This window comes from Sebastes fasciatus, chromosome 7 (assembly GCF_043250625.1).
Source record: "Sebastes fasciatus isolate fSebFas1 chromosome 7, fSebFas1.pri, whole genome shotgun sequence".
Taxonomy (NCBI): Eukaryota; Metazoa; Chordata; class Actinopteri; order Perciformes; family Sebastidae; genus Sebastes; species Sebastes fasciatus.
Genome location: NC_133801.1, coordinates 22,623,335 through 22,650,207, shown reverse-complemented (window position 1 = coordinate 22,650,207; position 26,873 = coordinate 22,623,335). Strand labels below are relative to the sequence as shown.

Here is a 26,873-nt window from a genome sequence, read left to right as displayed (position 1 = left end):
TAATATTCCTAAAAAAAAAAGAAAAAAAAAGCTTTAAGGACATGACAAAATGAGGAATATAATTTTTTTTTACAATGCTAACTTTTCAAGAGGAGAAAAGAGACATGGGCCCACAGAAAATACTTGGACATGAGTTAATCAAAGACCATTGGGTAAGAGCATCCTATCTCTGATGTACAGTAAACTGACGTAGAGTAGAAGGAGGGAAGCTTTTTTCTGAAAATCTATATAAGCCAGTAAAAACACACATGCAGCATTCCCACATGTAGACAGTTGAGGGATGGAGATCTCAGCTCTCGTTATTGGCCTGATCCTGTCTCTGGGTTTGTGTAAGCTGAACTCAGATCTGGCCTTGAATGGTTCTGGAGATGGTGTGAAACAAAAGGCTGGGTTTACGGAGGCTGGTGTCAACAATGAGGATTCATCTGTGAAATGTAAACTTCAGGGTACCACTCGTCTGCCTGCGTTCTCAATGGATGGTGACTACATTATTGGTGGTGTTTTCTCCATACACTACAACATGCACACAGTGAAGCACAACTACACCACCATGCCTGAGCCACTAAGGTGCACAGGGAGGTTAGTAAGAGGGAGAAGTAGAGGATAAGAGGGAGTTAGACTGTGTGGGGAAAGAAGTGTTTTGATATATGATGTGCGTACGTTGCAAAGCTTTTGTGTAGTATTGATAATATATTTCATTATATATATATATATACACTTTTTTTTTACATTAAGTGCCAAATTTGTATTTAACCATACATATTGCAGGTATTGTATTAAAAAATACTACAGAATAGTATTGCCCACTATATGAAAAGGAGTATTTTGTTTTGCATTTCTTAACCGAAAATACTAATCTATACACATTTAACCGTGTTAAAAGTTTAGTTTTAAATGACTGTCGCTACTCCAGGCATTAAGACTTTTGCAAATGTTGGATTGGTATAAGATCCTGTGTAATGACATTTCTTGTTCAATTCAGTTCAGTTTTATGTAACGTCAATCTTAACAGAATTGAACTCAAGACGCCTTTTATACTGTATATAGCAGGTCTAGACTGTACTCTATAATTTAGAGACCCAACAAGTTATCCCCCAGCATGCACTAGGTGCAACAGTGGTAAGAAAAAAATTTCTTTAGTTCAGTTCTCCCATATTATGAATTTCTGTTAAAATTGTCATTTCTCCTCATGTGTGCAGCATTGACTCCCGTGAACTGCGCTCCTCACGTGGAATGGTCTTTGCCATCGAGGAGATTAACAACAGCACCGAGCTGCTGCCAGGCATTAAACTCGGTTATCAGATCTACGACTCGTGCGCCTCAGTGCCGGTGGCGGTGCACGTGGCATTCCAGCTTTCGAGCGGCCTGGACCCGGTGTTTTACACCGGCGACAACTGCTCGCAGTCTGGTATGGTGATGGCTATCGTTGGTGAGTCTGGGTCCACGCCATCCATCAGCATGTTGCGCATCATCGGGCCCTTTAACATCCCTCAAGTAAATGTTTTGCATTCCTGGCAACCTGTGTTAATAGACCATTGCTGATTTTTTGTCCTCCCATTAAACAATTACACTGTTGTTTTCCTTTAGGTGAGCCACTTTGCCACTTGTGCATGCCTGTCCGATAAGCAGCAGTACCCGAGTTTCTTCAGAACAATCCCCAGTGACCAGTTCCAGGCTGACGCGCTGGCCAAGCTGGTAAAACACTTTGGCTGGACTTGGATAGGTGCTGTCCGGTCGGATTCGGACTATGGCAACAATGGCATGGCGTCTTTCCTGGACTCAGCGCACAAAGAGGGGATCTGTGTGGAGTACTCTGAATCTTTCTATTGGACCCACCCACATAGCAAGATCCAGAGGGTAGCTGACGTTATCCGCAGGTTTCTACATCACTGATTGTGCTTTTGTTCACTGTGCTGACACCGACCTTCTGCACACAAAACCACAACAATGTTTATTCAAATATAACAGAGAAGATTATTTTCTTATCTAATTTGCAAATTGGAAATGTATCTTTTTTTCATCATGTTTATATATCTCATATTTATTACTATATGCCTATTGTTCTAAAAATAGAGTCAGTAAGGCCAAACAAGAAAGTATCTCTCATGTTTGTTTTTTTCAAATATCTGGATACATATTTAAAACCTTTATTTGTGCATTTATGTTGGTATAATACATTGCTCTATCACACATCTCTCCAGGTCAACTGCTACGGTCGTTGTGGCGTTTACGTCACCTGGAGACATGAGGATTCTGCTGGAGGAGCTGTCACTCGAGCCTTCTACACCTCGTCAGTGGATAGGCAGTGAGGCCTGGGTAACCGACAAAGACATGCTGAGGTTCAGTTTCTGTGCTGGAGCCATCGGATTTGGCATTGAGCAATCTGTCATCCCAGGTCTGAGAGACTTCCTGCTGGATCTCTCTCCCCCTAAAGTGGCTTCCTCTCCGGTGTTTACTGAGTTCTGGGAGGATACATTCAACTGCAGGCTGGGAACAAGTGAGAAAGTTGTGCCTATTTTTAACACATGTGACACTCACAGTTGAATCCTTGTGTGTGTTGTGTTCTTCTGATTGTCTGAGTTGAGCAGCAGCAGCTTTTAAACAAAATCACAGATTTTGATTGAAAGGGAAATAATTGAGCAAAGATGAGGTGCACATATGGTGCATCTCTGTGAATAATCTCACTTGATATGATGAACTGTCAGGTCAAGTTTATGCACTCTGCTGTCTTGGAGAAGATTTGTATTAACTTGGCTGCAGTAGTTTTACAATGTCAACACTGAAGCCCTGAACACAAGCACACAGTGTATAGACAGTCTCCAGGCCACCAAGCTAAATAATGATTAAACATTGTACTTACTAGCATGTATCAGTTACATTGTATATGTAAGTAGGGTATAGTCCTAATAAGGCTGTTGTACTGACAGTGATTCAAGATAATTTATTTGTTTTAGAGTAAATCAGGTGAAGTCAGTATCTAATTAAAGGTAAAGCCCTTTTGCCTTTTATAAATTTGACTAATTGTCTGATGACTCATTTGTGTTAACGTGAGCTAGTATACATTAAGATAAAAAAAAACATAGGTCCAGATACAAACTGAAACAGCAACTATTTAAATATAACAGACAAAGACATGTCTGCAAAAAAGTGCATTGAAATATAATGTAAAACAAGCATGTTTTAAAAATAAATTAGAACAACTCAGATAGAGTTTGTACAAGACACTTTTGGCAGGTTAAGTAAAACAAAAAAGAACAATAAACACAAGAAAGTATGATGATATCATAGTCAAGGCTAAAACACACTTGCCTCTGTCTCTGTGTGTTTTTAGGCGCAGCCACAGACAAGAGTGTGTGTGATGGAACTGAAGATATAGAGACGATCCAGAGCCCGTACACAGACACATCTCAGCTCAGAATCACTAACATGGTGTACAAGGCTGTTTATGCAATAGCACATGCCATTCATAATGCAGTGTGTCAGGAAACCAATTCTATAACTCAGTGTGACAAATTCGCCAGGATAGAGTCCAACAAGGTCAGTTGACACAAATACGTGAACACCCCGATGTCGTTTTTTAAAAAAAGTGAAATTTTATTTTATTTTACATTATTTAATTTCTCTCCCTCACTGTATTCCTTTACTTGATCCTCACAGGTTCTTACTCAGTTAAAGAAAGTGCATTTTTCCCAAAATGGTTATAATGTCTCATTTGATGCCAAAGGAGATCCTGTGGCCACATACGAGCTGGTTAACTGGCAAAAAACTGAGAGTGGCAGCCTTGAGTTGGTGACAGTAGGGCACTATGATGCATCACTGCCGGTGGGCCAGGAGTTCCGTATCAACAGGAACCTCACCTGGGTGGAGGGTGGCACACAAGTAAGGAGCACAAAAGCAATAACATATTCAAATTGGGTGATCTTAAAGGGTATGATATGTGTTTTTGGTCCCCGTCTTCCTGTCCATACTGGCTGTGAAGCAAACTGTTCTTATGCAGTATTCCAGTTGCAGTATTTTCAGTATGAAATCCCACCTTTATCTTTTCCAAAAAGGTGTTTCCTTGCTGAGCTGCGGCACAGGGACAGTAATTAAAATTCTAATTCAATAACGAAGGTTACAATATGTTGCCGATAGAGCACAATAACTACTGTCTAATGTTTCACACATCATATTTTTTTGTGACCATCCCCGATTTCACGTTATTCTGCAATCATCTGCCACTCTCTATCTTTAAATTCCACATCTCTGTATTCATTTATTTCTTCATCGTGAAGAGCTTTGTGCTGGAGGACATGACTCAGTATATCAGACGCCAGTTTGGATGATGGCCTTGCACAGACAGTGGCTCTGAGTTGTCAAACAACCCTCTTTTTGCTTTTGACGGATGCGAAAAAACGCAGAAAATCAATTCCAAGAACTTCAATGACAGACGAAAGTTTTGGATTGACTGTGTAAACGGGATTGACACAACGTGAGGTCATATTTATTAAATTATTTACTTATACAGGCTCCACCTTCTACTGAACTCTATGGGTACAGTCGATGGAGCCCAATGAATGCATATCCTGCTGCGACATAGCATTGGCCCAACCACTCTGATCCTGACCGGCTAGAGGTTAGTTGCCACAGCCCACCTACTTATTTATAACCTAGGCTGCCACAGCCTTAAAGTAGGGGGCCCCAGCCAATCCAGGTACAGTAGTACACAACTGAAGTGGGTAGAGCCATGGTCTCACCCTACAGGGGTCAAAAAGACAAGTAGTAGACATACTGCACACCACATTCCCCGGGTCATCATGAAGTATGGGAACATTCCCAGAGGGAAGTCAGGTACAACACAACTGACACACATCCCACCCCTCTCATCAGTCCTGTGTCGTTTCAGCAACCTTGAAAAGGAGCCCGACATGTCCAAGAAATAGAACTGCATTAATGGACCGGGCATCGACCACAACTTTGCCGTACATATGTCCTTGACACTCAGCCCACCGAACAAGGCTGCCGACACTGCCATGCTGCATGTAGAGTGTGTGCAGACCACAGTGGGAGGTTCTCTTCCAGCCTGCCTGTAGGCTTGGGAGATGCATTCACAAAACCATCCCAACAGGCGTTTCTTGGATAGGGCTTTACTTGCCACTCAATCCTAAAAGCACACAAACAGCTGTTCAGTGCACGTGATGGGGGCCGTGCGTTCAACATAATGCACAAACTAGGCAAAGTAGATGTAACTTTGCCTCCCTGTTCCTTGCATGGGGTGGAAGACAAAACGCATCCAGCTGTATAACCCTTGTCCTGAAAGAACTCCTTAAGTTCTTGAGAACAAATGAGAGATTTGGTCTGAGGGTAGCCCCGCTACAGTCACCACGAAGCAACAAACAACTGGGGTGCACCGACAGGGTGGTTAGTTTACACAATCTCTTAGCTTAGGTCAGTGCAAGCAGCAAAGCTGCCTTGAATGGCAACGCCTTCAGAGAGGAGTGCTCCAGAGGCTCAAAGAGACCCTTCACCATGGCCTCGAGCATCAATGGCAGTTCCCACTGTGGGGAGGAGGCACGCAACATGGGCTGTTGCCTCCTGACCCCCTGCAAGAACCGCTTCCCAAGACAGAGGTGAAAGACCAGTCTGTCTCCAAAACCCTCATGGCAGAAAGAGGTAGCTGCTGCATACACTTTAATAATGGCATGAGACAGTACTCTATCCACCAAAAACTGCAAAAAGGAGAGAATACAATAAATTGCACAGGGTATGGGATCTCGCACCAGGGTTGGAACCCTGACCACTTTGCCCTGTAACAGTTAGTGATGGATCCCGCTCTTGCCGCCTGGATGGTCTGCACAACCTATACAGACAGTCCATCCGTCCTCAGCATGTCCCTCTCAGGAGCCAAGCCTGGAGAGGATGGCCCAGAGTGGGCAGTGTATCTATTGCACCTGCCTCCTGAGACAGAGCCCAACAGAAGTGGGGAATGGTACAGTTCTGGACCGCCACCATCTGAGTCCATTCTGAATAGCACGGCACCAAGCAGCGACCTGGGGCTACCCGAATGACAGATAACTGCTCCTGCGTCACTCCAAGCGATATAAAGCCATAAAGCATATTATTTGGCCATGGCATGCGTGCAAAGGCATCCGCCCCCAAGGCTGGATTGTTCTGCTGTGCCAAGGAGAACCATAGCAGGCAATGGGTGTTGCGTCGGTTGACAAACAGATCCACATCCACCTTCCCGAATCTGAACCAAATCTAATTCACCACCTCAGGGTGAAGCTTCAATTTGTCTGGTAGGGTTCCACCTCTCAACAGGAGGTCAGCATCCCTGTTCTCCAGTCCCAGAATATGGAGAACCTTCAGAGACAACAGGGGCTCTGAGGCCCATAACCACAGGCTTTCTCTATGTGAAATTGCACCTTGAAAAAATCCACCAGACCTGCAACTGGGGCGTCGTCGTCAGTGGCTGCAGCCAGGACACACTGCAATATTTCTAGTAAAAGGGGCATAACGAAAGCCGAGCTGCGTGAGCGGTGTCGGGGCAAATGTGCGCTTGTGATTGGAGGAGAGTATTACCCATCTAGTCCAGTAGAGGACAGAGCTTGTGTGAGTTAGAACAAAAACAAAGGGAAACTTTAGCTGAACTTTAGAACAAGTTTTTTCACAAAAAAACTGTTGATTTTGTCCCCCAGCAGTTGCATTGACAAGAAACATATAGACAACACACATATTGACATGCGAGTATTGTTTTCAGACAGACTTGAAAAAAAATGTGAACCTATCCTTTAAACCTCAGAACTTTGTAGCACATCAGGATGTGTGTGACTTTGTTTGTATCTATGTGCCAGGTGCCTGTGTCAGTGTGCACTGACGGCTGTCCTCCAGGAACTCGTAAAGTGCTGCAGAAAGGAAAACCCATCTGCTGTTATGATTGTATACTGTGTCCTGAGGGAGAGATGAGCAATGCTACAGGTATTTTTTTCTAAAGCATATCTACAACATTGAATATACAACTGCTAAAAACCCTTTTTATTTTATTTTTTTTCAGATTCCCCTGATTGTTTCCCTTGCCCCAAAGAGTTCTGGCCTAATGCAGAGAGAGACACTTGCCTGCCCAAGCCTGTAGAGTTTCTTTCTTTCAACGAGGTCCTGGGAATCATCCTGGCCGTATTCTCAGTTGGTGGCGCCTGTCTTGCCATTATAACAGCGGCTGTGTTTTATCGTCACAGGACATCCCCGATTGTCAGGGCCAACAACTCTGAGCTGAGCTTCCTGCTGCTCTTCTCCCTGACTCTATGTTTCTTATGTTCATTAACTTTCATTGGAGCACCCTCTGAGTGGTCCTGCATGCTGCGCCACACAGCGTTCGGGATCACCTTTGTCCTCTGTATGTCTTGTGTTCTCGGAAAAACAATAGTAGTGTTAATGGCCTTCAAAGCTACACTCCCAGGTAGTAATGTCATGAAATGGTTTGGTCCTCCGCAGCAAAGAATGACTGTAGTGTCTTTCACGTTCATTCAAGTTTTAATATGTACACTTTGGTTGGTTCTTAGTCCTCCTTTTCCAATGAAAAACCTAACCACATACAAGGAGAGAATCATCCTGGAGTGTGCATTAGGCTCAGCTATTGGGTTCTGGGCTGTGCTCGGGTACATCGGCCTACTGGCTGTCTTTTGCTTTGTGTTAGCTGTTCTAGCCCGGAAACTACCTGACAATTTTAATGAAGCCAAGCTGATCACCTTCAGCATGCTGATATTCTGTGCAGTCTGGATCACCTTTATCCCAGCGTATATCAGCTCTCCTGGGAAGTTCACTGTGGCAGTGGAAATATTTGCCATTCTGGCCTCCAGTTTTGGTCTAATACTATGTATATTTGCTCCAAAGTGTTTCATCATATTATTTAAGCCAGAGAAGAACACCAAGAAACATTTAATGAATAAAAATCAATTCTAAAACATGTGACATTTGTGAAATATTTAGAGTATAAAGCTTGTTGATTTAAATACTTAGCTTTAAAGTTAAATATTTCTTAATGTATTTTTAGTTAGTCATCATGCCATTTTGAGAATGTCCTTTTCATGTGATATTTTCTTATTTTACACATATTCTTTTATTATGAGATGAAATTATTTACTAAAGTGAATAAATGGAGTCAAAATTCACAATATAAATGCATCTTTCTCTTTCATAAAATGTTTATTATCAATAATATTCCTGTATCAGCATTATTTAATATAGGATTAAACCACACAAACAGCCCACTAAAGGTGCACATTTGTAATATAAGATAAAAAAAGCAAAAAAAAGTTTAAGGACATGACAAAATTAGGAAAATAATTGGTGTAACTTTTCAAGAGGAGAAAAGAGACATGGGCACATAGTGCATATTAAATTGTACATGCAGCCCACAGAAAAGACTTGGACATGAGTTAATCAAATACCATTGGGTAAGAGCACCCTGTCTCTGATGTACACTAATCTGACGTAGAGTAGAAGGAGGGAAGCTTTTGTCTGAAAATCTATATAAACCAGTGAAAACACACATGTAGCATTCCCACATGCAGAAAGTTGAGGGATGGAGATCTCAGCTCTCGTTATTGGCCTGATCCTGTCTCTGGGTTTGTGTGAGCTCAACTCAGCCCTTGCTTTGAATGGTTCTGGAGATGGAGTGAAACAAATTGCTGGGGTCAACACTGAGGATTCATCTGTGAAATGTAAACTCCAGGGTACCACTCGTCTACCTGCATTCTCCATGGATGGTGACTATGTAATGGGTGGTGTTTTCGCCATACACTACTACTTGCACACAGTGAAGCACAACTACACCACCATGCCTGAGCCACTAAGGTGCACAGGGAGGTTAGTAAGAGGGAGAAGTGGAGGATAAGAGGATGTTAGATTGTGTTGGGAAAGAAGTGTTTTGATGTATGATGTGCTAACTTTGCAAAACTTTTATGTAGTTTTGCTAATTTTTATATATATATATATATATATATATATATATGCTTTTTTTTTTACATTAATTGCCAAATCTGTATTTAACCATACATATTGCAGGTATTGTATTCAAAAATACTACAGAATAGTATAGCCCACTATATGAAAAAGACAATTTTGTTTTGTATTTCTTAACCGAAAATACTAATTTATACACATTTAACAGTGTTAAATGTTTAGATTTAGTTGACTGTTGTTAATCCAGGCGTTAAGTCTATTGTGAATGTTGGATTGATATCTAATTCTGTGTTATGAATTGTCTTGTTCAATTCAATTCAATTTCTCTTTATATCACATCAATCTTAACAGAATTGAACTCAAGATGCTTTTCATACTGTATATAGCAGGTCTGGACTGTACTCTATAATTTAGAGAACCAACAAGATATCCCCCAGCATGCACTAGGTGCAACTGTGGTAAGAAAAGATGTATATAGTTCAGTTCTCCCATATTATGAATTTCTGTTAAAATTGTGAATTCTCCTCATGTGTGCAGCATTGTCTCCCGTGAACTGCGCTTCTCACGTGCAATGGTCTTCGCCATCGAGGAGATTAACAACAGCACCGAGCTACTGCCGGGCATTAAGCTCGGTTATCAGATCTACGACTCGTGCGCCTCGGTGCCCGTGGCGGTGCACGTGGCATTCCAGCTTTCAAGCGGCCTGGACCCGGTGTTTTACACCGGCGACAACTGCTCGCAATCTGGTATGGTGATGGCTATCGTTGGTGAGTCTGGGTCCACGCCATCCATAAGCATGTCGCGCATCATCGGGCCCTTTAACATCCCTCAAGTAAATGTTTTGTATTTCTGGCAAACTGTGTGTTTAAAATAGAGAAGTGCTGTTTTATGTCTTCCCGTTAAATAATTATAATGTTGTTTTCCTTTAGGTGAGCCACTTTGCCACTTGTGCATGCCTGTCCGACAAGCAACAGTACCCAAGTTTCTTCAGAACAATCCCCAGTGACCAGTTCCAGGCTGACGCGCTGGCCAAGCTGGTAAAACACTTTGGCTGGACTTGGATAGGTGCTGTCCGGTCAGATTCGGACTATGGCAACAATGGCATGGCGTCTTTCCTGGACTCAGCGCACAAAGAAGGGATCTGTGTGGAGTACTCTGAATCTTTCTATCGGACCAATCCACGTAGCAAGATCCAGAGGGTAGCTGACGTTATTCGCAGGTTTCTACATCACTGATTGTGCTTTTGTTCACTGTGCTGTGACTGACCTTCTGCACACAAAACCACAACAATGTTTAGTCAAATACAGTATAACACAGAAGATTATTTTCTTATCTAAGATGCAAATTGGAAATTTATCTTTTTTTCATCATGTTTATTTATCTCATATTTATTGCTATAGGCCTATTGTTCTAAAAATAGAGTCACTGAGGCCAAACACGAATATCTCTCATGTTTGTTTGTTTCAACTATCTGGATACATATTTAAAAACAAAAAATTAAAAATGTGTGCATTTATGTTGGTATAATACATTGCACTTTCACACATCTTTCCAGGTCAACTGCTACGGTTGTTGTGGCGTTTACATCACCTGGAGACATGAGGATTTTACTGGAGGAGCTGTCACTCGAGCCTTCTCCACCTCGTCAGTGGATAGGCAGTGAGGCCTGGGTAACCGACCCAGACATGCTGAGGTTCAGCTTCTGTGCTGGAGCCATCGGATTCGGCATTGAGCAATCTGTCATCCCAGGTCTGAGAGACTTCCTGCTGGATCTCTCTCCCCCTAAAGTGGCTGCCTCTCCTGTGTTTACTGAGTTCTGGGAGGATACATTCAACTGCAGGCTGGGAACAAGTGAGAAAGTTGTGCTTATTTTTAACACATATGACACTCACAGTTGAATCCTTATGTGTGTTGTGTTCTTCTGATTGTCTGAGTGGAGCAGCAGCAGCTTTTAAACCAAATCCCAGATTTTAATTGAAAGGGACATTTATGATATAGAACAATGATGAAGTGCACATTTGGTGCATCTCTGTGAATAATCTCACTTGATATGATGTACTGTCAGGTCAAGTTTATGCACTCTGCTGTCTTGGAGAAGATTTTGTCTGAATGTGGTTGCAGTAGTTTTACAATGTCAACACTGAAGCCCTGAACACAAGCACACAGTGTATAGACAGTCTCCAGGCCACCAAGCTAAATAATGATTTAACATTGTACTTACTAGCATGTATCAGTTACATTGTATGTGTAAGTAGGGTATAGTTCTAATAAGGCTGTTGTACTGACAGTGATTCAAGATAATTTTTTTTTACGATTAAAACAGGTGAAGTCAGTATCTAATTAAAGGTAAAGCCCTTTTTTCCTTTTATAAATTTGACTAATTGTCTGATGACTCATTTGTGTTAACGTGAGCTGGTATACATTAAGATAAAAAAACATAGGTCCAGATAGAAACTGAAACAGCAACTATTGAAAAATAACAGACAAAGACATGTCTGCAAAAAAGTTTATTGAAATATAATGTAAAACAATCATGTTTTATAAATAAATTAGAACAACACAGATAGAGTTTGTATAAGACACTTTTGGCAGGTTAAGTAAAAGATAAAAGAACAATAAACACAAGGAAGTATGATGATATCATAGTCAAGGCTAAAAAACACCTGCTTCTGTCATTTTGTGTTTTTAGGCGCAGCCAGAGACAAGAGTGTGTGTGTTGGAACTGAAGACATAGAGACGATCCAGAGCCCGTACACTGACACATCTCAGCTCAGAATCACTAACATGGTGTACAAGGCTGTTTATGCAATAGCACATGCCATTCATAATGCAGTGTGTCCGGAAACCAATTCTATAACTCAGTGTGACAAATTCGCCAGCATAGAATCCAAAGAGGTCAGTTGAAACAAATACATGAACACCCCAATGTCATTTTTAAACAATAATATACCTTTTATGGAATTAAATATTAATTAAAAAAATATAATTTCATTTATTTTACTTTTACTTTATCCTCACAGGTTCTGACGCAGCTGAAGAAAGTCAATTTCTCCCAAAACGGTTATGATGTATCATTTGATGCCAACGGGGATCCTGTGGCCACATACGAGCTGGTTAACTGGCAAAAAACTGAGAGTGGCAGCATTGAATTAGTGACAGTAGGGCACTACGATGCATCACTGCCGGTGGGCCAGGAGTTCCGTATCAACAGGAATCTCACCTGGGTTGAGGATGGCACACAAGTAAGGAGCCCAATAGCAATAATTTAACACATTCAAATTTGATGATCTTAAAGGATATTTTATGTGTTTATGGTCCCTGTTATCCATACTGACTGTGAAGAGATCAATGCCAAAGTTGGTGTTTTCAGTATGAAATCCCCAGTTTATATTTTTAAAAAAGTGTTCCTTTGCTGAGCTGCGTCACAGGGTAGTAACAGTTTACAAAATAGTAACCTTAGCTCTATAAGTTTTATGTTCTGGTTTCAACAATATCATGGACTCAAATGCAGACAAAAACAATACTCTTTTAAGATGTAACAAAAATAATTTATTTATAAATATGATAGATAGGGTGGACAGGGTTGGGGTTTCTGGAGGTTCGAATGTGGCAGTAATAATGTCAATACTTAGTTCAAGGAACGGGGCACGGGGGAGGGGCTGTCCAGGAATCCTTCCAGAGGAAAAGATGTATCCACTTATGCTCCGAGAGGTGGAATGGCGTCGGAGAGTGAACAGGCAGGTAAGTAAACTAAAGGAATGGATCCAGGTCGAGGAGGAGCGGCGTGAAGGAGTGAGCAGGCAGGTTGGTATCAGGAAGCAGAGACAGCTTGCAAGTGAATAGATCAGAACAGAGAACAAAGCAAGGTGAGTCCAAAAACGAGCATTGACAAAAGTCAAGAATAATACTACTAAGTAAGAGAGCCTAAACACGACTTATACCACTGAGGGCGATGGAACGATCTGGCGATGACTGGCAGGAAGACCGGGGTTGATATACTGCAGGTGTGTGTCATGGTGGGTTAATTGCTGTCAGCTGCTCCAGCAGCGCCCGCCCAGGAGAAGGAGGAGGAGGAGGAAGACCACACCTCCCAACACACCGACAGACTAGACAAACAGGGGAAAAACACACAGGAGACAAAAGGGCAGGGAAACAGAGGAAACACAGGGAAAACTAGACTGCCAGGTGATATTATGACAGTACCTCCCCCTCAACGAGAGCCTCCAGGCGATCTTCCAGGCTTATCAGGATGAGCCTGATGAAACTCCCGAACCATGTCAGCATCCAGGATGCGGGAACGAGGTACCCAGGACCGCTCCTCTGGGCCGTATCCCTCCCAGTCCACCAGATACTGAATGCCCCGGCCTCGACGTCTAACATCCAGCAGTCATCTGACCGTATAAGCCGGCTGGTTGTCAATGATCCGGGCGGAAGGAGGGGGATTGGTCGGAGGGACCAGAGGACCGGTTTCAGCTGGGAAACCGGAAACGATGGATGAATCCTTAGAGATTTAGGCAGGATGAATCTGATAGTGGAAGGGTTGATAATTCTCTCAATCTCAAAAGGACCAATGAAACGGGGAGCCAGTTTTCTAGAGTCAGTCTTTAACGGAATATCCTTGGAAGATAACCAAACTCTCTGACCTGCGGTATAGTCGGGGGCCATGGTCCTGTGACGATCCGCGATCCTCTTGTTTCACTCAGCCATCCGAAGCAAAGCAGCCATGGTGTCCTTCACAACCTTGCGACAGCGCCGAAGATGGTGCTGCACAGATGTTTCTCTCAACCGTCCGAAGCAAAGCAGCCCTGGTGTCCTTCACAACCTTGCGACAGCATCGAAGATGGTGCTGCACAGATGGCACAGCCAACTCGTCTTCTTGGGCTGGAAACAGTGGTGGCTGATAACCTAATGAGGCCTCAAAAGGAGATACACCAGTGGCAGCAGAAGAGAGAAAATTGTGTGTATATTCTCTCCAACATAACTGTGAACTCCAGGAGGTTGGATTAGTAGCAGCGACACAACGTATGGAGGATTCCAAATCCTGATTAGCTCTCTCTGACTGTCCATTCGTCTGAGGGTGGAAACCAGAAGACAGACTGACAGTGGCTCCGAGGGCTTGACAAAAGGACTTACCATGAAGACGAAAAACATGATTCGTCAAGAGATCAGTCGTCTCACGTGCTGAAGGAAGCTTGGGAAGACCAATGAAATGAACGGCCTTGGAGAACCGATCAACAATGGTAAGTATCACCATCTTACCATTAGAAGGTGGAAGACCGGTGACAAAGTCCAAGGCGATGTGGGACCAATGGCGACCAGGAGTAGGTAATGTGCGGAGCAACCCCACGGATGGCCGATGAGATGTCTATCCCCGGGCACAGACTGTGCAGGCGAGGACGTATTCCTTGACGTCCTTCTCCATTGTGGCCCACCAGGAGTGTCGTCTGAGGAGTGACAATGTCCTACTCATCCCAGGATAGCAGGGGACCCGGCATGCATGTCCCTACTGCAGGACCTGGGAGCGAACTGACACAGGAACACACAGACAATTAGCGGGGCCAGTACCTGGATCCGGTTCCTCACGTTGAGCCTCCCGAACCGCTGACTCAACCTCCCAGGTTAACGTCCCGACCACCAGGGCTGCCGGCAGAATGGTGTCTGAAACACTTGGTGACTCCTCAGATGAAAACTGTTGAGACAAAGCATCAGGCTTGATGTTCTTGGAGCCAGGACGGTAAGTAATGGTGAAGTTGAATCGACCAAAGAATAAAGCCCACCGAGCCTGGCAGGAATTCAGTTGTTTGGCTGACTGGATGTAGGCAAGATTCTTGTGATCAGTCCATACAATAAACGGGGTCTCCAAACCCTCCAACCAGTGTCTCCACTCCTCCAGAGCCAACTTCACCGCCAACAGCTCTCGATTCCCCACATCGTAGTTACTCTCAGCTGGAGAAAGGTGTTGAGAGAAAAAAGTGCAGGGATGTAGCTTCTTATCGTGTCTGGAACGTTGGGAGAGGAATGCCCCCACACCAATGTCCTAGGCATCAACCTCCACGACAAACTGAAGAGAAGAGTCAGGTTGCACCAGGATGGGTGCGGACGTAAAGCGGTCCTTTAATAAGGTAAAAGCCTGATCCGCCTCAGGAGTCCAGCGAAAACGAACAGCGGGAGATGTGAGCTTGGTCAGTGGAGCAGCAATTCTGCTGTAATCTCGGATAAACCGACGGTAAAAGTTGGCGAATCCAAGAAACCATTGTAAAAGCTTCCTGGAGGATGGTTCGGGCCACTCTGCCACCGCCTTGATCTTATCCGGATCCGTCTTCACCTGCCCACTCTCAATAATGTAACCGAGGAATCCAACAGAGCTGACGTGAAACTCGCACTTCTCAGCTTTCACAAACAGTTTGTTCTCCAGTAGTCTCTGGAGCACTTGGCGAACATGAAGCTGGTGTTCTGCGAGATCAGAGGAAAAAAATCAAAATGTCATCAAGGTAGACAAACACGAACCGGTTCAAAAAATCTCTGAGAACATCATTAACGAGTGCTTGAAACACTGCTTGAGCGTTAGTCAGTCCAAAAGGCATCACCAAGTACTCGAAATGACCCAGTGGTGTGTTGAATGCTGTGAATGTGTTGAACGAGCATAGACAAAAGTCAAGAATAATACTACTAAGTAAGAGAGCCTAAATATGACTTGTACCACTGAGGGCGATGGAACGATCTGGCGATGACTGGCAGGAAGACCGGGGTTGATATACTGCAGGTGTGTGTCATGGTAGGTTAATTGCTGTCAGCTGCTCCAGCTGCGTCCGCCCAGGAGAAGGAGGAGGAAGAAGAAGACCAAACCTCCAAACACACCGACAGACTAGACAAACAGGGGAAAAACACACAGGAGACAAAAGGGCAGGGGAACAGGAAACATGGGGAAAAGTAGACTGCCAGGTAATATTATGACAATAAGCATTAATGCTATTAAAACACACGTTGATATATTTTTTCGACCTATTGTTGGATACATGGATACTCACTCAAAACGCGAATATTACAGAATGCAACAAAAAGCAAGGTAATTATTCACAGAATGAGGTCAAATTTTTTAATTTGGAATTGCGCCTATATTTATAATACAACAACGGAGAGGCTCCGTAGTCCGAACCAAAACGGTAAACTTTATTACTCCTTTCAACCTTGACAAAGGCAGCTTAAATTAGATCCACTCCTACCATTCATACCTTTCACAATAAAAGCCCTAGATATATAATATTCACAGATGAATATTTTCGTGACGTTTATTCGTCAAGCCCCCAGTGTGTATTGGCCTTAACTTTGGAAGATAACCACTTGATTTGTCAAATGGCTTTAAGAGGGGATTTCTCACAGCCAGTATGAACAGGAGGAATGGTTACAGTTACCAATACAACTTTCAGTACACATATTGGCATATGAGTATTGTTTTAAGACAGACTTGAAAAAAAATGTGAACCTATTCTTTAAACCTCAGAGTTTCAGAGCACACCTGAATATGTGACTTTGTTTGTATCTATGTGCCAGGTGCCTGTGTCAGTGTGCACTGACAGCTGTCCTCCAGGAACTCGTAAAGTGCTGCAGAAAGGAAAACCCATCTGCTGTTATGACTGTATACTGTGTCCTGAGGGAGAGATTAGCAATGATACAGGTATTTGTTTTTTTTTCTAAAGCATATCTACAACATTGAATATGACAGCTAAAAGCCCTTTTTGTTTAATTTTTTTCAGATTCCCCTGATTGTTTCCCTTGCCCCAAAGAGTTCTGGCCTAATGCAGAGAGAGACACATGTCTCCCCAAGCCTGTAGAGTTTCTTTCCTTCAACGAGGTCCTTGGAATCATCTTGGCTGCATTCTCAGTCGGTGGCGCCTGTCTTGCCATTATAACAGCAGCTGTGTTTTATCATCACAGGACATCCCCGATTGTCAGGGCCAACAACTCTGAGCTGAGCTTCCTGCTGCTCTTCTCCCTGACTCTATGTTTCTTATGTTCATTAACTTTCATTGGAGCACCCTCTGAGTGGTCCTGCATGCTGCGCCACACAGCGTTCGGGATCACCTTCGTCCTCTGTATGTCTTGTGTTCTTGGAAAAACAATAGTAGTATTAATGGCCTTCAAAGCTACACTCCCAGGAAGTAATGTCATGAAATGGTTTGGTCCTCCGCAGCAAAGAATGACTGTAGTGTCTTTCACGTTCATTCAAGTTTTAATATGTACTATTTGGTTGGTTCTTAGTCCTCCTTTTCCAAAGAAAAACCTGACCACATACAAGGAGAGAATCATCCTAGAGTGTGCATTAGGCTCAGCTATTGGGTTCTGGGCTGTGCTCGGGTACATCGGCCTACTCGCTATCTTTTGCTTTGTGTTAGCTGTCCTAGCCCGGAAACTACCTGACAATTTTAATGAAGCCAAGCTGATCACCTTCAGCATGCTGATATTCTGTGCAGTCTGGATCACCTTTATCCCAGCGTATATCAGCTCTCCTGGGAAGTTCACTGTGGCTGTGGAGATATTTGCCATTCTGGCCTCCAGTTTTGGACTAATATTGTGTATATTTGCTCCAAAGTGTTTCATCATTTTGTTTAAGCCAGAAAAGAACACCAAGAAACATTTAATGAACAAAAATCAATTCTAAACAGGTGACATTTGTCAGTATAAAGCTTGTTGATTTAAATACTTACATTTAAAGTTAAATATTTCTTAATGTATTATTAGTCATTAGGCCATTTTCTGTATGTCCTTTTAATGTGTTATTGTCTTATTTTCCACATATCATTTTATTATGAGATGAAAATATTTACTAAAGTGAATAAATGGAGTCAAAATTTTCAATATAAATGCATCTTTCTCTTTCATAAAATGTTTACTATCAATAATATTTCTGTATCAGCATTATTTAATATGGTATTAAACCACACAAACACCCCACTAAAGGTGCACATTTGTAATATAAGCAAAAAAAAAATGCAAAAAGGACATGACTAAATTAGGAATATAATTGGTGTTTATAATGGTAACTTTTCAAGAAGAGAAAAAAGACATGGGTACTTAGTGCATATGAAATTGTACATGCAGCCCACAGAAAAGACTTGGACATGAGTTAATCAAATACCATTGGGTAAGAGCACCCTGTCTCTGATGTACACTAATCTGACGTAGAGTAGAAGGAGGGAAGCTTTTGTCTGAAAATCCATAAACCAGTGAAAACACACATGCAGCATTCCCACATGCAGACAGTTGAGGGATGGAGATCTCAGCTCTCGTTATTGGCCTGGTCCTGTCTCTGGGTTTGTGTGAGCTGAACTCAGCTCTTGCCTTGAATAGTTCTGGAGATGGTGTGAAACAAAGGGCTGGTGTCAACACTGAGGCTTCATCTGTGAAATGTAAACTCCAGGGTACCACTCGTCTACCTGCGTTCTCAATGGATGGTGACTTCATTATTGGTGGTGTTTTCTCCATACACTACAACATGCACACAGTAAAGCATAACTACACCATCATGCCTGAGCCACCAAGGTGCACAGGGAGGTTGGTAATAGGGGATATGAGGATGTTAGACTGTGTGAGGATAGACATGTTTTGATTTTCTATGATGTGCTTACAATTAAGTCAAGAAATTTTAAAATGTACTTTTTTTTTTTTTACATTAAGTGACAAATCAGTATTTGGCCATATATATATTATGGTATTGGTATTATATTTTAAAATCATACTACAGAATACTATACTTTATGAAAAAGTATATTTTGTTTTGAGTTTCTTAACTGACAATACAGATACATATTTAACAGTTTTCACATTTTTAATTTAGATATTTATTGTTAATCCAGGCATTAAGAATATTGTGAATGTTGGATTGATATCCAATCCTGCTTTGAATTTTGTTTTTCAGTTCTCCAGTTTAATGTCTCTCTGTTAAAATATTGATGTCCTCATCATATGTAGTCCTAAATTTAAAAAGTGACATGAGTGTCTGTGTGCAGCATAAGCCTCCGTGAACTGCGCTTCTCACGTGCAATGGTCTTCGCCATCAATGAGATTAACAACAGCACCGAGCTGCTGCCGGGCATCAAGCTCGGTTATCAGATCTACGACTCGTGCGCCTCGGTGCCCGTGGTGGTGCACGTGGCATTCCAGCTATCAAGCGGCCTGGAGCCGGTGTTTTACACCGGAGACAACTGCTCGCAATCTGGTATGGTGATGGCTATCGTTGGTGAGTCTGGGTCCACACCATCCATCAGTATGTCGCGCATCATCGGGCCCTTTAACATCCCTCAAGTAAATGTTTTGAATTTCTGGCAAACTATATGTGTTTAATATAGAGCAGTGCTGTTTTTTGTCTGCCCGTTAAATAATTACACTGTTGTTTTCCTTTAGGTGAGCCATCTTGCCACTTGTGCATGCCTGTCCGATAAGCAGCAGTACCCGAGTTTTTTCAGAACAATCCCCAGTGACCAGTTCCAGGCTGACGCGCTGGCCAAGCTGGTAAAACACTTTGGCTGGACTTGGATAGGTGCTGTCCGGTCTGATTCGGACTATGGCAACAATGGCATGGCCTCTTTCCTGGACGCAGCGCAAAAAGAGGGGATCTGTGTGGAGTACTCTGAATCTTTACATTGGACCAATCCACGTAGCAAGATCCAGAGGGTAGCTGACGTTATTCGCAGGTTTCTACATCACTGATTGTGCTTTTGTTCACTGTGCTGACACTGACCTTCTGCACACAAAAAAAACAACAATGTTCTATAAAATATTAGATGGAAGATTATTTTCTTATTTTAGTTGCAAAGTGGAAATGTATCTTTTTTTTCATCACGTTGATTAATATCATATGTATTACTGATATGTTATAAAAATAGAGTCAGTGAGGCCAAACATTAAAGTTCTCACATGTTGTTTCAAATATCTAGATACATATTTAAAAATGTTAATTTTGTTTATATTGACATAATACAATACTCTATAATATCTTTCCAGGTCAACGGCTATGGTCGTTGTGGCATTTATATCCGCTGGAGACCTGAGGATTCTGCTGGAGGAGCTGTCGCTCGAGCCTTCTCCACCTCGCCAGTGGATAGGCAGTGAATCCTGGGTAACCCACCCAGACATGCTGAGGTTCAAGGTCTGTGTTGGAGCCATCGGATTTGGCATTGAGCAATCCGTCATCCCAGGTCTGAGAGACTTCCTGCTGGATCTCTCTCCCCCTAAAGTGGCTGCCTCTCCGGTGCTTACTGAGTTCTGGGAGGATACATTCAACTGCAGGCTGGGAACAAGTGAGAAAGTTGTTCTTATTTTTTAACACATGTGACACTCACAATTGAGTCCTAATGTGTGCTGTGTTGTTTATTTATTGTCTGAGTGGAGCAGCAGCAGCAGCTTTTAAACCAAATCCCAGATTTTGATTGAAAGGGAAATAATTGAACAAAGATGAGGGGCATACACGGTGCATGTCTGTGAATAATCTCACTTGATATGATGAACTGTCAGGTCAAGTTTATGCACTCTGCTGTTTCGGAGAAGATTTGTATTAACTTGGCTGCAGTAGTTTTACAATGTCAACACTGAGGCGCTGAACACAAGCACACAGTGTATAGACAGTCACCAGGCCACCAAGCTAAATAACGATTAAACATTATACTTTATATCATGTATCAGTTACAGTATGTATGTAGGTCTAATTAAGCTATTATACTCACAGTGATTTCAGATAATTTTGTTTTAAACATTTTCAAACACATCATGTCAGTATTTAATTAAAGGAAAATACTTTTTTTGCCTTTTATAAAGGTGACTAGTTGTCTGGTGACTGATTTGCGTTTTCGTGAGCTTATATATATAAAATTATAAAAAACAGGGCCAGATACAAACTGAAAAAACAACAATTTAAAAATAATAGATAAAGACGCATGTCTGCAAAAAAGTGCTTTGAAATGTAATGTAAACAAAAAAAGCTGTTGTTAAGATAAATTAGAACAATATATATATATGAATCTTTACAAGACACTTTTGGTAGGTTAAGTAAAACAAAAAAACAATAAACACAAGAAAGAATGATAATGTTGTCAAGGCTAAAGACCCCTGCCTCTGTCTCTGTGTGTTTTTAGGTGCAGCCACAGACAAGAGTGTGTGTGATGGAACTGAAAACATAGAGATGATTCAGAGCCCGTACACCACATCTCAGTTCCGAATCACTAACATGGTGTACAAGGCTGTTTATGCAATAGCACATGCCATTCATAATGCAGTGTGTCAGGAAACAAATTATATAACTCAGTGTGACAAATTCGCCAGGATAGATACCAAAAAGGTCAGTCGAAACAACTCAATGTCCTTTTTAAAAAAAAAAAAATATTTATTTTATTTTACATTATTTAATTTCTCTCCCTCACTGTGTTCCTTTACTTTATCCTCACAGGTTCTTACTCAGCTGAAGAAAGTGCATTTTTCCCAAAATGGTTATGATGTGTCATTTGATGCCAACGGGGATCCTGTGGCCACATACGAGCTGATTAACTGGCAAAAAACTGAGAGTGGCAGCATTAAGATGGTGACAGTAGGGCACTACGATGCATCACTGCCGGTGGGCCAGGAGTTCCGTATCAACAGGAACCTCACCTGGGTGGAGGGTGGCACACAAGTAAGGAGCCCTAAAGAAATAACATATTCAAATTGGGTGATCTTAAAGGGTATAGTATATGTTTTTGGTCCCTGTCCTCCTGTCCATACTGGTTGTGAAGAGAACTTTCATAGTTACAGTATTTTCAGCATGAAATTCACCTTTAATATTTTCCAAAATTGTTCGCTTACTGGGCCTCAACACAGGGATAGTAACAAAAAATGGGAATTTGTATTAAAAGACTGTAACTTTGGAACAACACATTCTCACTCCCAACTCAACGTCAAATACCGCCACTTAGTCAGTGCCCCTTGGCATCGGATACCGATACTCTAGGTATTCCTCTAGTTTTAATTTTGGACGTGTCAGGGACAGCGTGTCAATATACCCTTGTTATATGTATAGTGTCTTTTCAAAATTAAAAAATATATAAAATATTGGTTTAGGCAACACAAACACTTAGGTAGGGTTAGGAAATGATGGTGGTTGATGTTAACGTCACTGACTAACAACTAATGTGACCAGCGAGTGCCTAACAATGCATGTGGCTCTTGGGAGTAACGCTACTAAGTAACTAAATAAGTAAGTAAAACTTTATTTATATAGCACCTTCTTAAACATAGGTCACAAAGTGATGTACAATAACATAATTAAAACGCGATACCAAGTGCAAAGCGCAAAACGCATACAAGATAAAACAATAATCAAAAATACATAAAAATCCACTTAAGAATACAGAAAGCATATAGCAACCAGTTAGCAGACAGATCAACTCTCATATAGAAAAGATAAACTTTAAGAAGGGCCCCCCTAAGGGAGGAACGGACCCCAGGTCGGGTACCACTGGTGTAAGGGATTAGAAGCTCGGAGATGTAGGCAGGAGCTAGACCATGGAGTGCCTTACTGTATAAGTGATTAAAAGAGTCTTACAGTAAATCCGATCCTGAACTTCCCTGGCAGCCAATTGAGGATCAAATTTACGCCAAGATTCCTGGAGTTAGGTTTGACAAAGGGGGACAAGAGGACTAATACACTGGGAAAAAAATGCCATTTATAGTATTTTTGGGACCAATAATGAAAAGCTCAGATTTGTCAGAATTTAGTTGAAGAAAGTTGAGGGACATCCTGTCCTTTATAGCAGCTAAACAGTTGCGAAGTGTGCCTAGGTTGATGAAGTCATCTGGTTTTACTGAAACATATAGTTTAGTGTTGTCTGCGTAACAATGATAGGATATTCAGGCAAAGCGACTGATTATCTGGCCCAAGGAAAGCATAAACAGGGAGAATAGCATAGAGCCGAGGGTTGACCCCTGGAGCAACCCATATGATAGTGGAGCAGATGAGGACACATAGTTACCCGTGAAGACCAAGAAACCTCTATTTGACAGTGTAGGGATTTGGTAGGAACAGGTTTGGTTATTAGCGAATAAATTAATAATATCAATAGAATTATTAGTATTAATAAAAATTAGCAATAAACATTAATAATAAATGGGGCACCACCCTGGAATCAGGGACCAATAACCAAAACGTTAATATAGTCTCATTACATATACTAAACTATCAATATGAAACTTTGATTAATAATTAAATTAATAACTATAACCAAAATAGATAGTAAAGGTTGAAGGATATTGGAGTTCTTGACATAGCAGAGGTTGGCATTATTCACTCTTGTACAACATTAAACAGACCAGCATGTATATTCCACAAACATTTATTTACAAGATAATAAAGGTTTAAAACACAATATTAATCTAACTAAATAACTAAACAAAACAAATCTAACACAGTGTGTGAGCATGTGTGTGTGTGTGTGTGAGAGAGAGAGAGAGAAAGAGAGAGAGAGAGAGAGAGAGAGACAAGATGGCTGGCTTCTTGTCTCAAGATGTCTGCATGTGCCTACAGACAAAATGGCGAGCACTGTAAAACTACAAAGATGGCCGGATCAAAGATGGCCGCCAACATGTTACCACATGGTCTCTTTGTTCTTCGGAGCACATTTGCTCAGGAAGGACAAAGGGGGTGTGATGTGGGGGTTGAGATTATCTGAATGTGTATGTTTATGTTTAAAACTAATTCAGTTTATGTATGTGATCTTAATGTGTGTCAGATAATGCAGTGGGTTAGAAAAGATGGTTAGTTTGCATGCAAGACCTTGTGTATGTGAAGCATAAACTAAACACATCAGATGTGGCGAAGCCAGCTACCCAAATATCTTGACTACAAATAATATCACAACAGTCAAACTCAATGAATAACATTAATTATATCAATACAGGTACATTCCAGAAATCAAAGATGAACAGTCTTGCTCAGCCGTGTGTAGTTATTAATGCTAAGATAAGCCCAGTACGTTACCAATTCATGGAAGAAAAGGTTGGTAATTCCCTGTGTTGAAGTTGTGGTTCCAAGTCAAAGATGTTGTCTTTGCTGTGCTCAATCCATTTGTACAGATTGGGGGAAGCTGGTCACTCCAGTACTTTCTTCCCAGCAGCTTGATAGCTTGGTGCTAACTTCCTTGCTGTTGTTGCTTGAAGTTAGTTGGTAAAAAGGCAGGCTCTCACGTCTTCTGCCCAGAAGAAAGTTCTGTGTTTCTATGTCTGTTTCCTAACCGGCCATAGATCAGAGCAGAGCTGAGGTGGGGAGAGCAGCAGCTCAACTCCAGTAGGGCCAAAGGGTGAGAATAAAGAGAAAGAACAAAGGATTGTCCTTTGGTTTTGTCCTCGGTGAATTTCACAACTATGTGTGAATGAGTCATCAGCCAATGGTTACTGAGCTGAGTCCATGGGTGGAGATACTCAATGGGTGCATGACTCAAGGATCCTGAGAAGCGTAGTTCATTGTCTTTGCCACCAGCAGTCACGAAAGTAACGACTGACGTGACAAAAAGTAAATGTTTAATTTCAGTTTCACACAGGCTGGTTGAAGGTCTTGTTTGTTTGACCCAATCACAAACCTTCCCACCCAACCTAAGTGGACTACCGCGCACTTTATACTGCATCACTTGCTGTGACCGTCTAATAATACCACGGGTGGGTTTACATTGGAGTAAGTTGAAAGCACGGTGCTTCTCATACAATCGCTAAATGGTGACTCCATGAGTTGGTATTCGATGCCGAAAGGCATTGTCCAAGGAGTGGTATTTGACAAGTTTGGAGTGAGAATGGGTTGGATAACCACTTGTTTTGTCCAATTCAGACTGCTGAAGCCTCATTTTAGCTTCAGCTGAACACTGGAACACATTTTTACACAAAAACTGTCGATTTTGTCAACCACCAGTTGCGTTGACAATAAACGTACGTATATGCAATAGACGTATTGATATAAGTGTATTGTTTTAAGACAGAATTGAATAAAACTGTGAACATGTCCTTTAAATCTAAGAGTTTTATAGCACACCTGAATATGTGTGTCTTTATGTGCCAGGTGCCTGTGTCAGTGTGCACTGACAGCTGTCCTCCAGGAACTCGTAAAGTGCTGCAGAAAGGAAAACCCATCTGCTGTTATGATTGTATACTGTGTCCTGAGGGAGAGATTAGCAATGCTACAGGTATTCTTTTTCCTAATGCAAACAATATCAAATATACAGTATGACTGCTAAAAGCCTTTTTTTCTTAATTTTTTTTCAGATTCCCCTGATTGTTTCCCTTGCCCCAAGGAGCTCTGGCCTAATGCAGAGAGAGACACTTGTCTCCCCAAGCCTGTAGAGTTTCTTTCCTTCAACGAGGTCCTAGGAATAATCCTGGCCGCATTCTCAGTTGGTGGCGCCTGTCTTGCCATTATAACAGCGGCTGTGTTCTATCGTCACAGGACATCCCCGATTGTCAGGGCCAACAACTCTGAGCTGAGCTTCCTGCTGCTCTTCTCCCTGACTCTTTGTTTCTTATGTTCATTAACTTTCATTGGAGCACCCTCTGAGTGGTCCTGCATGCTGCGCCACACAGCGTTCGGGATCACCTTCGTCCTCTGTATGTCTTGTGTTCTCGGAAAAACAATAGTAGTGTTAATGGCCTTCAGAGCTACACTCCCAGGTAGTAATGTCATGAAATGGTTTGGTCCTCCACAGCAAAGAATGACTGTAGTATCTTTCACGTTCATTCAAGTCTTAATATGTACTATTTGGTTGGTTCTTAGTCCTCCTTTTCCAATGAAAAACCTAACCACATACAAGGAGAGAATCATCCTGGAGTGTGCATTAGGCTCAGCTATTGGGTTCTGGGCTGTGCTCGGGTACATCGGCCTACTGGCTGTGTTTTGCTTTGTGTTAGCTGTCCTAGCCCGGAAGCTACCTGACAATTTTAATGAAGCCAAGCTGATCACCTTCAGCATGCTGATATTCTGTGCAGTCTGGATCACCTTTATCCCAGCGTATGTCAGCTCTCCTGGGAAGTTCACTGTGGCTGTGGAGATATTTGCCATTCTGGCCTCCAGTTTTGGACTCATAATGTGTATATTTGCTCCAAAGTGTTTTATCATTTTGTTTAAGCCAGAGAAGAACACCAAGAAACATTTAATGAACAAAAATCAATTCTAAAACATATGACATTTGTGAAAAATTTAGAGTATAAAGCTTGTTGATTTAAATACTTACATTTAAAGTTAAATATCTTTAATGTATTATTAATTAGTCATTATGCCATTTTGAGAATGTCCTTTTAATGTGTTATTGTCTTATTTTCCACATATAATTTTATTATGAGCTGAAAATATTTACTAAAGTGAATAAATGGACTCAAAATGCACAATATAAATGCATCTTTCTCTTTCATAAAATGTTTATTATCAATAATATTCTTGTATCAGCATTATTTAATATGGAATTAAACCACACAAACAGCCCACTAAAGGTGCATATTTGTAATATAAGATAAAAAAAAAAAAAAAAAAAGACGTGACAAAATTAGGAATATAATTGGTGTGTATAATGGTAACTTTACAAGAGGAGAAAAGAGACATGGGCACTTAGTGCAGATTAAATTGTACATGCAGCCCACAGAAAAGACTTGGACATGAGTTAATCAAATACCATTGGGTAAGAGCACCCTGTCTCTGATGTACACTAATCTGACGTAGAGTAGAAGGAGGGAAGCTTTTGTCTGAAAATCCATAAACCAGTGAAAACACACATGCAGCATTCCCAAATGCAGAAAGTTGAGGGATGGAGATCTCAGTTCTCGTTATTGGCCTGATCCTGTCTCTGGGTTTGTGTGAGCTGAACTCAGCTCTTGCCTTGAATGGTTCTGGAGATGGAGTGAAACAAATGGTTGGGGTCAACACTGAGGCTTCATCT

At 41.7% G+C, this 26,873-nt stretch overlaps 3 protein-coding genes across 3 annotated transcripts; all 3 read left to right on the top strand.

Moving 5' to 3' along the window:
* Positions 1-457: 457 nt before the first annotated feature.
* LOC141770949 (extracellular calcium-sensing receptor-like) lies at positions 458-7,938 on the top strand. Its single transcript, XM_074640801.1, has 8 exons — positions 458-579; positions 1,200-1,494; positions 1,588-1,877; positions 2,202-2,497; positions 3,332-3,537; positions 3,658-3,879; positions 6,834-6,957; positions 7,034-7,938. Exons 1-8 carry the CDS (start codon positions 473-475, stop codon positions 7,936-7,938), a joined length of 2,445 nt encoding a protein of 814 aa, XP_074496902.1. The 5' UTR covers positions 458-472.
* An 802-nt stretch (positions 7,939-8,740) lies between these two features.
* Positions 8,741-17,779, top strand: LOC141770785 (extracellular calcium-sensing receptor-like). The gene is made up of 8 exons (XM_074640631.1): positions 8,741-8,844; positions 9,478-9,772; positions 9,870-10,159; positions 10,496-10,791; positions 11,630-11,835; positions 11,961-12,182; positions 16,492-16,615; positions 16,695-17,779. Exons 1-8 carry the CDS (start codon positions 8,756-8,758, stop codon positions 17,597-17,599), a joined length of 2,427 nt encoding a protein of 808 aa, XP_074496732.1. The 5' UTR covers positions 8,741-8,755; the 3' UTR covers positions 17,600-17,779.
* Positions 17,780-18,448: 669 nt separating this feature from the next.
* LOC141770784 (extracellular calcium-sensing receptor-like) lies at positions 18,449-26,255 on the top strand. Its single transcript, XM_074640630.1, has 8 exons — positions 18,449-18,492; positions 18,948-19,242; positions 19,342-19,631; positions 19,942-20,237; positions 21,069-21,271; positions 21,380-21,601; positions 25,010-25,133; positions 25,213-26,255. Exons 1-8 carry the CDS (start codon positions 18,464-18,466, stop codon positions 26,115-26,117), a joined length of 2,364 nt encoding a protein of 787 aa, XP_074496731.1. The 5' UTR covers positions 18,449-18,463; the 3' UTR covers positions 26,118-26,255.
* The last annotated feature ends 618 nt before the right edge of the window (positions 26,256-26,873 follow it).